The sequence below is a fragment of the Abrus precatorius genome, unplaced genomic scaffold, assembly GCF_003935025.1.
Source record: "Abrus precatorius isolate BTA unplaced genomic scaffold, Abrus_2018 Scaffold7, whole genome shotgun sequence".
Lineage (NCBI taxonomy): Eukaryota > Viridiplantae > Streptophyta > Magnoliopsida > Fabales > Fabaceae > Abrus > Abrus precatorius.
Genome location: NW_020874417.1, coordinates 1,917,394 through 1,928,396, shown reverse-complemented (window position 1 = coordinate 1,928,396; position 11,003 = coordinate 1,917,394). Strand labels below are relative to the sequence as shown.

General features: G+C 30.9%; 1 protein-coding gene and 1 non-coding gene across 3 annotated transcripts; both read left to right on the top strand.

Annotated features, from left to right (window-relative positions):
• The first annotated feature begins 240 nt into the window (after positions 1 to 240).
• Positions 241 to 4,131, top strand: LOC113873077 (F-box/kelch-repeat protein SKIP30-like). Of its 2 annotated transcripts, XM_027511051.1 has the most exons (3): positions 291 to 402; positions 1,905 to 2,016; positions 2,833 to 4,130. In XM_027511051.1, the coding sequence occupies exon 3, from the start codon at positions 2,893 to 2,895 to the stop codon at positions 3,928 to 3,930; it is 1,038 nt and encodes a 345-aa protein (XP_027366852.1). In that variant the 5' UTR covers positions 291 to 402; positions 1,905 to 2,016; positions 2,833 to 2,892; the 3' UTR covers positions 3,931 to 4,130. The 2 variants fall into 2 exon arrangements, with proteins under 2 accessions (XP_027366851.1, XP_027366852.1); XM_027511050.1 differs by lacking the exon at positions 1,905 to 2,016 and having other exon boundaries at positions 241 to 402; positions 2,833 to 4,131.
• Positions 4,132 to 4,688: 557 nt separating this feature from the next.
• LOC113873902 lies at positions 4,689 to 4,849 on the top strand. The gene has a single exon (XR_003505969.1). It is a non-coding gene; the product is annotated as a U1 spliceosomal RNA (small nuclear RNA).
• Positions 4,850 to 11,003: the final 6,154 nt, after the last annotated feature.

Here is an 11,003-nt window from a genome sequence, read left to right as displayed (position 1 = left end):
TTTTATCTATTTAGTCTTTTTAAATTTCACGAATTTTTATTATATAATCTTTTATTTTAGGATAATTATACGAAATATTTATGCAAATTAATTGGTATAAATATCAATTTTAACGCTTAAAAAAATGGTACCAAAAAATGATTTGGAAAAAAGCATGAGGGAAGGGGTTAGTGAGAGAAGAATAACGACAACGTTAACGTTGGCTTCTGTTGTAAGTTGTAAGTGGTAACTCTTCAACTCACTCGTTTCCTTAGCCGTGCAAGTTTTGTTAGCAGCGCACGCAGTGGCACCCTCTTCTTCTTCGTTTTCCTCTCTCTCTCTCTCTCTCTCGCTCTCTCTAAACTCAACACTCTCAATCACACCCATATCCCTTCCTTATTCGCTCTTGTCTTCTCTTTTCAGGTAAACCTCTTTGTTTTCTCTCTCTCTGTTAAGCAATTTTTTTTTTCTAAAAAAATTATTTTTATTACTCGAATCGTTACCACCGGATGATGACGAATTTGCATAGATTTTTGTTTTATTTGAAGTTGATCGATATCCCATTTCTTCATTTATCTTGAATTTCAACGGGGTTTTGTTTTACGACTCAAGAAAATTCTTGGACATGCTCTTCCTTTAAAAAAAAAAAAAATAATTATCCGGTGCTGAAATGTTAGGGTTGGAATACGACGTTGGAGGTTAATAGCGAGTTAGTCACCGTTTGGCCTCTATATTGCCCAAACTCTTTGTAAAATGCGTTTGCGTTTTTTGTTTTTTGTTTTTTTGTTTTTTTGTTTTTTTGTTTTTTCTAGTTATTATGTTTTCAGGAAATTTCAGTTTTGGATCATATATTAAAGCTTGGAACTGATGTTGTTTTTTCAATCAATTTTCCTTTTTTCCCTTGGTGTTAATTAATTGTTTCTGTTTTAGAATCCATGCACAGAATACTGTTAAACCGAAGCACTTTCCTAAACTTTTTGTGTCCAAATGATGACCGTGTTTGCTTTTCCTTCTCTCTGTCTCTCTTCTATTGGTGCCGTGCTTGGTTTTCTTGGCTATGTTCCAACAAGCTAATATAGAATCTTTGCATTTGTTTCTGTAGCTTCAAATTTCCAATGGAGTTCATTTGACCTTTTACTATGCCTTTTTTTTATTATATCACTAGTCTCAATTTAAGTAATTCATTCTTTTCTAGACAAACAAAGATATCATACTCTTGTTTGGGCATGATGAGGAAAGCTATGCTGGCATGATCTACTTACAATTTCAGTGGCTTTTATGTCTCTGATGTTGTTATTTTCTTTCCTGCTCACTTTTCTGTTGTTTCTGTTTTTGTTGCTTTGGCATTGGAATCAGAAATTTATTGTTGGAAGTTTCGTGATCCATACCGCTACCTTGACCCTTTAGTATGTGTTTTCTGTAGTTTAGGATCCCGACCTTTGGAAATTAATGACAAAGCTTACAGAGGGTCTATGTCACTGTTATAAACTGGTCCAGGCATGGAAATGTGACTGGTCTTTGGTTCTAACTTCTAACCCACCCCAGATCTCAGATATGAGAACTGGAAATATCATTCCTTCTGTACTGAAAGAAAAGTAAAAATAGAATAGCATTCCTAATCTAAGATGTTTTGTGGATGATCTGAGAATTAGGTTCTGCATGTTAGTTTAGCACTATAAGAAGTATCATTCTCATGAATTAATTGAAGAATGAAGTCAAAACTTGAACTTGTTTGCAATAAATGGATGGAAATTTTATTTGAAAGGTAGATCACTGTTGTCCTTTTATATAGGTAATCAACATAATACGATGTTGGGTTGCATTATGTGTTTAAAAAGTAGAGCAAAATGATGCAGTTTGTCATTGCAGTAGCAGCTTTTATCATTAAATTGTCTAAACTTAACAGAATATGTCCTTAATTATAGGTGAGTGAGGCTGCAAAACTTTGAACACTGGGCTGGTTGCCATGAGTAATTGTAATTTTTGTGAAGGAACAATCAAACTATAGATCAATTGTGTTTTCTTAACTTATCTGAGGTGAGCAGAAAGAGACAATGTTCTCTAAGTAATACTCAGTTCAATTCTTAGATGGTACAGAGTAGGTAGATATTATACTGATGATTGAAGACTATGAGAACACATCAGACAGTTGCTTGTGGTAAAGGATTGAAAGTGTTTTACTTTAGAGTTCAGAATATCTTTTAATAAAAATCTTATCTAATTGGCTTCTCTATGGGGGATTTTGGGGGCACAAATGTTCATGTGCCAGAGTATCTATATCGTTTCCATGACTTTTAGATTGAGGGGACAGACGGACCACTTACTTGAGATTGTTTGGGTCTGTATGTGACTCTAATTTAGACTTACTATTTACCATTATAAAAAAGGAGGCCCGATGCAATAAAGCTCCTGCCTTGCATGGAGTCCACTGAAGGGACAGACCTACAAAATGAATGAAAAAATTGAATGTAATTTTTGCATGTAATTCAACATTTTCTTGCTTGCAGTTAGTTGTAAAACTTGTATCTTTTGTATGGTTTTAAATGTAGAAATTTCAATGACAAATGGCTTATATGAAGGGAGAAAAGAACATGATGAGACATATTTTCAGATTTATTTCATTTCATTTGTTTTGGGTGACACCTATTCTGCAAACTCCCATTTTTTCAAATATAAAATAAATTGGTTATGCTTTGTGTTGTGGTTGCAAGCAACAATTTCTCATTCAAAATGTATCCATACCATTCTAATGATCATGGCTTTCAAATTAGTAATGCTTTTCATGTATTGCATTTTTATTACTCAAGTATTACAGTTTTAGTGTGCATAACTGGGTACATGTTCTGAATGTAGGTGCACTTTACAGTAGAGCAGTAGGTGGAGAATTATCAGACAGATGAAATAGCAATTATTATGTCTGGACTGATTGAAGGACTTCCTGATGCTGTTGCAATCAGGTGTCTTGCACGGGTTCCCTTCTACCTCCTTCCAAAGTTAGAGCTTGTCTCTCGTTCTTGGCAAGCAGTTGTTCGTGGCCCTGAACTATTCAAAGCTCGACAGGAGGTTGGTTCATCTGAGGACTTGTTGTGTGTCTGTTCTTTTGACCCAGAGAACTTATGGCAGTTGTATGACCCTCTGCGAGATCTCTGGATTAGTCTTCCTGTTCTACCATCAAGAATCAGACACCTTTCACATTTTGGTGCTGTCTCCACTGCTGGAAAGTTGTTTGTGATTGGTGGTGGAAGTGATGCTGTGGATCCTTTGACTGGTGATCAAGATGGGTGTTTTGCAACAGATGAAGTATGGTCATATGACCCTGTAGTACGACAGTGGTCCCCCCGTGCAGCAATGCTTGTTCCTCGTTCTATGTTTGCATGCTGTGTTTCAAATGGAAAAATAATTGTGGCTGGGGGCTTCACCAGCTGCAGAAAATCAATATCTCAAGCAGAAATGTATGACCCTGAGAAGGATGTTTGGATTCCAATGCCTGATCTTCATCGCACCCATAATTCAGCCTGTTCAGGAGTAGTGATTGGAGGAAAGGTGCATGTACTGCACAAGGATATGTCAACAGTTCAAGTTTTAGACAATGCTGGAACTATGTGGACGGTTGAAGAACGTGGGTGGCTCCAAGGTCCTATGGCAGTTGCTGGGAATGTACTTTATGTGATGAGACATGGATTCATTATCAAACAAGACAAAAAAATGAGAAAGGTCGTTGGTTCAGCTTCTGAGTTTCGAAAGAGAATTGGATTTGCGATGATTGGTTTAGGTGATGATTTATATGTGATTGGAGGTGTCATTGGCCCTGACAGGTGGAATTGGAACATTCAGCCATTGTCTGATGTTGATGTTCTCACACTTGGGAGTGAAAGACCAACTTGGCGCCAGGCAGCTCCAATGACCCAGTGTGGTGGTACCATTCTTGGTTGTACCCCACTGAGAATTTAAACTTTCACTTTCCAGGCTTATGTAATTTGTGCTCCTATTTGGGAATCTGAATTCCTTCAACTGGAGACAAAGAAATAGCTGTTCAATGTCTACCTTGAGTTATATGTAAGCCATAACATTTATCCTTGTTTTTTTGTTGACTACATATGCGGCAATAAGACGAGGTGATGTTTGAAGCAAAACAATAAAGGTCAAATTTTGCAATTTTGCGCTGGTAAACAGGCAACTAAATTCGTTGCTACTAAATCTTGCAATTTACGATAAAGTTTTTGCTGTTCCCCTTTTTCTATCTTTGCAAAGGTAGCCCAGACGGATTATGTTCGAAAAGTTTCACTGTCTCGTCATTTAACCACGTTGCAATTGAACTACATATTAAATGGATATTTCATTATCTCATTTTACATATTTATCATCGTAATAGTTGAGGGCTCGGACTGTATATTTTAGTTGAAATACATTTCTTCGCTTGACTCGGGAAGATATTTCAGTGTGCAAATCTTTAGTTTATAGAGTACGATCTCGATAAAATTGGATTTGACTCATAACAAAGTTGTTTGGAAGGAAGATGATCCATACCCGTTACACTAGCATTCCGTTTTACGGCCTTTACGGGATACTCAGCAGGTAGTCGAATTGGGTTGGATAGGCAAGGCGTGGGGAGAGTTGAATAAGAAGCCTTGAAGTCCCACACCGATGAAATATGAAGTTGGAAAAGGTAGCATCTGCTATAAAATAGAAGGTAGGCCGACAATTGCAATATACTTACCTGGACGGGGTCAATGGGCGATCATGAAGGCTCATGGCCTAGACTTGTGACTTCCATTGCACTTTGGAGGGGCGCTAGTCTAAGGTCTACCCAAGTGGTGGAGCCTACGTCATAATTTGTGGTAGTGGGGGCCTGCGTTCGCGCGGCCCCTTCCTAGTGAATCCCAAAGTTTTAATGAAGTAGTTTAGGGTGAATGTGGGTGCCGTAAAGGCCCAATTTAAATTTACTTATAAAATGTGTCAATTGAAGTCAGTCGGCAAAGATTAAAATTTCTTTAACTGTATGCACTAATGTTCAAGTTTATATATTACCTTTATTCGGAATATGTAGAAAATGATGTTAGAAGGTGAGCTTATTAAACAGTAAGCTAATAGATTATTGCAGATGTGTACGGCCATGAAATAAAATTGTTTTCTGATTGAAGAATTGCAAATTACTAACGTGCATGGAGTGAGGTGAGTGGATGATATAGTGAACTGGGGAAAGCCTTTGTGCTGTGCTATGTAAATGTAATAGTTTCTGCTTATATTTGGGAATAAGCAGCAAGATGCGACATGAGAGGGAAGGGAAGCTAACAAATGTTGAAGCGGGCAACTGGCAGCTCTAATTAGCCAGCTATTAATTTATGGACATGAAAGAGAGAAACTTTTCTGTCGTGATCAATTTTGAGTTCGTTTACTGCACTTTGGACTCAAGTCAAACTTCGACTAGCTTATTCTAGGTTCACCTTTAAGTTATGCATTCATTTTTTATCTGCTTGTTTTGGGCAACATCCATTGAAAAAAGCACGCCCCACCGTTCCAATTTAGAGAAATTTTTTCACCCTAAAGTTTCTTGAAGTTGAGAACCCTGTTATTAGTAAGAATTATATTCCCTGATCATGGCAACATTACTTTAGCTCTTGCCTATGCAATTTAAGCTTTGGAGTTTGGTCCCAGTGTCTAACTTCTCATATCAAGTGAACCTTCAATCATCTTTATTGCATATTCTTGATGCAAGTATAATAGAAATTTTTATTTTATTAATTTTATTCCCAAATTTATTGCTATTGCTTCTATTTATTTTTGCAATCTATTTTCCATTTCATTCATCACATCATTCTTACATGCTTCTTTGTTTAAATGTGTCTTCTGCAGAAATTTTCCACAGATGATTAGTTTATGTTAGAACCAGTAGTTGATTTTAAAACTCGTGCAAGCTAATGCTTCTACCCATTGAATGAGAATTTTGTATATTGGTTCAGTATTCTCTATAAATATCCATATTACAGATTACTACTTTGCAATCAATAAATGGAGTTCACGAGTTACAGTGTTTCTGTTTTGGTCATGCAGAGTGAAACTAGCTCCTATAACCTATTAGTCACATACTTATTATATATGATAATAATGATAATAACAACATTTAATGATTATAGATAACGAGTGTTTCTTATACCCTTTTGAATTTTATCCATTTCAAATTATTAAGATTATCTTGAAAGAATTTCAGAACTCTGGATAGTGGATATTATCAGCAGAATTTTTTCCCCTATGTGGCCTCTTCTAACATGGGTGAAGTTGATGTGTTGTTTATTATTTCCAAAATGGTCTCTTGCATTGGATTCGTTCATGCTCATAATTGCCCTAAAGCCTTCTTATCTCTTGAAGTGGTGATTCAAAGGTGAGCAATTAAAATCACCTTTCACAATTCATGCCACCTTACTTATTTTGTTTATAATTTTCTTTTGAATAAAGTGATTTGGATTGCTTTCTGCAAGTGAGATTATGGGATACCTCTTCTGGAGCATTGCTAGATACTAGTGAGGTTGCCATGAAGTGTTTCTATAGATCCCAGAGGCTCCAGGAAGATATAGATAATGTTGGAAGTTTGAGTTTGTAAAATATCACTTAGAAATATAGATAATCAAATGGGTTAGTTTTAGTGTATTTTAACCCTCTAAATTTGTCTAATATGATATGCTACCTGCTGCACGTTAAAATAGGAGTATAGAATAAATTCAAACCGTTAAATCAGTTAAAAAATTTAAAATCAAATATATCATAAAATAGAAAAGGAATAAAATCATACTGTTTAATTTTTTATTTCATTTTCAAAATCAAACTAAACCACAAAATATTAATTTTATATTGTATTTTTATATAAATATTAATTTGAAGTATATTTTACTAAATACATTTGTATTTTTTAAAAGAAAAACTTGAGATTATTATAATTTGTTTTGTAATTTAGATTAAGTTGTGATTTATGATGGGATTTAATATTTTTTATTATTTTTGTATAATTACTATGTATATAAGTTTTTATTTATTAAGGAGTGTTTCTTAAATAAAAGAATTAGTTACTGAAAAAGTTAAAGAATTTATGCGATTGAGATTCAATTCTTCTTCTAATTAATAAAATTTCTTTTATTTTCTAATTAAATTGTATTTTAAAAAAAAGAAAATATGTGAAATATTAATTCAATTCAAACTGTAAATTATCAGTTTAAATTTATTCAATTATAATATTATTCTTAAATTGATATAAATTCTCAAATTGCTCTAAACTGAATTGCAAACACTCCTACATTAAAAAAAATACAGTCAAGTTTTACAATTTTTTTTCTTTAAATCTGATTAAACTACAATAAGAAAATGCCAAAATAACTTGTTTAACCCATTAACTTATGTTGTTTATTTTTTTGATAAATTAAATCATGAAGCCGCAATAAAGCGTGGCGAATTGATATTGTAATTAACTCATCAATAGAACATGGGTCAGTACTAACCACAAAATCTTATTTTGAATAACACCACAAGCATTTTTAAGTGTTGTAAAACCAATCAAACTCATGAATTCAATTGTAACGAAAAAAAAAACTCATGAACTCAATCATCTTAATTTAATAAAAAAATTATTGAGCTGGATATCGAATTATACATTTTTGAAAATAATAAAGTCGACTTGTTCAACTCCTGAACTGCTTTTTTATTTTAATTTGTATTAATAATATTTAAAAAATTAAAAGTAAATATTCAAATATCTGCCTAATATGTTTTATTTTCAAATGTTATTTAATCCTAAAAATTATATTTTTATTTTAAAAATTACAATTACAAAATACATAATAATCTAGCATATTACATATCAAGATCCAACCCAAGTTTGATTTAGTTGAAAATTTTCAACCAATACAATTCAACTGAACCAAATTAAGTTTATTAAAAAAAATGAATTTTATTTTCAGTCAAACTCGATGTAATCTAATATATGATAATCCTACTTGTAATAAGTCAGATAAGTTAATTTACTTTTTTCTTTAAACTTGTTGAGAAGTATAACCTTAATAACTTAAAGAAAAAGAAAACTTTAATGACCAGAATATCAAGTATGGGTATATAAGTATTTAATAGGTAAAATATGAATAATGAAGTTATTACTCATGTACGTACAAATTTGGGTATAAGTATTTTTGTAAGAAAACATAGGTACGGAAATGAAGTGATATGTCTTACCAAATCTTACCTGTTATTATTTCTAGTAGCTAACCATCAAATCACAAACTAAAACAATAAAATTACCATCAAAATACAGAAATCAAGATGAAATAAATGTTTAAAATTATGATCTGTTACTTGGTTCATTAATATAAGGCTCTTTTATTTTATTTTTTTAACTCTCTTAAACCCCAAACAATTAGTATCAAATATTCTTTCTCCTTCACTTTATTTGTGAATCAAATAAAGGGGCTCACCCTTTTATTCAAATTCAATCAAATCAAAGAAAAAGACTTTCTTTCTATTTTTTTCTATTAAATTTTTTCTTCTTCTTTTAAATCAAATATAATGCAAGGTTTCAAGTGTCTTTAGCAAGGAAATGCTTGGAACTTCCTTAAAACACTTTCTTAAAAACTCTATTATTGCCATGCAAATCTGAGATTTATTTTTAGAATACATTTAGGGGTAAGATTCTAGAGAGGAGAGAGAGAATGTAATTGTTTGTTTTTAATACATTTTAAAATAAAATAATAAATTAATAATATTTAGCTGACACAAACTTATTCAATTAAAAAAAGAAGCTTTGAATGTTTTATTTTTGATGAATTTGAATTATTGAAATGGTAGAAGCGTAGAAGGGTGGAAATACGTAACGTGGATGGGTCCCACGGGAGAATGTACGTATTTGGGGGTGGGGTGAAGCAATGCATAAAAGTTGCTGCCTGTTCCCTTCAGATTGGGCCCACCATTTCCTTAAGCCCAAAATATTTTTCTTTGATTTCCATTTATGTCCCCACACTTTCTGATTGAGTAGATGGACCACCCACTCACTGCAAACCCACTACGTTATGTTTTGCTCAAGTGGCTAAGTGCAATGCTAACCTTTGTTGGCCATCTCTCACACGGATTAGTTTCCTTAAACCTATTTTGACGTGTAAAGTGAACTTCATGTTGATCTTTAATTTATAATAGAAAACAGTGTTAACTAATATAAATTAACACATATTTTTAATTTATATTCTTAAAATACTGATTAAGTTTTATATATATATATATTAATCCAATAAAAATGGCATATCAATATTACGAAGGTTTCTAATCTATCAACAAAGCTCAATTTTGTGATGCATCAAATGCATTAATTTATTACAAATGGTTCAAGATGCTCAATAATGTAAAGCCTACAAGTTCAAAAGCATCCAACTTCAAATATAAATGCCCAAAAAAGGTAACAAACTGATTAATTCAGACTTATGAATTTTAATTTACGACGCAACAATTTAAAATAAAATGCTTACAATCAAATATGCATTGTGTATTCGAAGTACATTTTCAATTAAACTTGAATACTTGGTTTCAACAAATGAGCTAAAAAACTTTGTCATTATGTGATTTCACGTGGCATGTTGCACAAGTTACGTTATAGAATCAGCATGTGGAAATTATTTATTCAAGAAAAATAGTTTAACATTTGATAGATTACCTCAACTCACAAATAAAGTGATTTATACAAGATAGAGTACACTAAATCCCAGCCATCTTAATGCACAATGAATGAAAGATAAAACTGCAAGAGTTCATGCAAATCCTTTGCTCAAATTCATTAGAGTAAATTGAGAACTTTGACCATTTAAATTTAAGCGTTTCAACATAATTATTTTCTTTTAAATTTATACATGCACAATTCATATAAACTTGCTAGTTAATGAAAAGAATCCAAGTTCAACCACACAGTTGAAACTTAATTAGAATTAATCACCTCATCTTAGCTCAATTTGTTAAACTACAGGACATATGCCTATTGTTCTCCTCTTCAATACATTCTCCCTTTTCTCATTTCTTTATTTTGCATATAAAATTTTAATCAGACTGGAAAATTCTTAGAATTAGTCAAAAAAAATCTATATTCACCTTATCTGAAAAATTTAAATAAGAAAAGAAAAAAAAAAGTTTGAAATTATCTTAATTGTTGCATTCATTTGTCATAACGTAGATCTAAGGGACAACAATAAATAAGGACAACAATGTTATTTAATTAGTTACGGAAAATAATCAAATTGTATAATTTTAAGTAATGGTTATTAGTTTAAGTAATAAAGAGTTCATTAATCTTTAAACAAAATTTTTGGTTTAAAATCTGTAAATGAAAAAATAGACACTGAAAGAGATTTATCTCTTTAAATGAAATTGTTAGGGTTATATTTTATATTTTTATTTTTATCTACAACTAAACTTCTAAATTAAGAATATATATTGTATTATTATTAGTTTTTATTTACAATATTTTTGTATAGTGATTTTATTTATGTAAAAAAATTATTTTTAGATATTAACATATATTTTTGTATATATTTATATTAAAATTATATTTTTAAAATTTTAAATATTAATTAAATAAATAAAATTTATTTTTTTATATATTAGTTGGATGATTTATTTTTTAAAAAAATATTATATCATTCTTTTATAATGATATCGTAAAAATTTTATTAATAATTTTAATTTATTATTAAAAATAAATAATTTATCATATAAATTTAAGCTAATAACTATAAACAAATGCATGTAAAAAATTATAGGATATTTTATTTAAATTTATAACTCATTAAATTTTTTTATTATATTTAATAAATTATTATTATAACTATTTATTTTAAAATTTTATAATAACGAATAATTTTATAATATAATGAAACAATATATATTCTATTTTTAAATTTAGAAATAAAAAAATTTATACAATTTAAAATTAATTTTGTAATTTTATCATAAATCTTTTTTAATCTATCAAATATTTTAACTCTAAAAAATATTAAATTATACACATT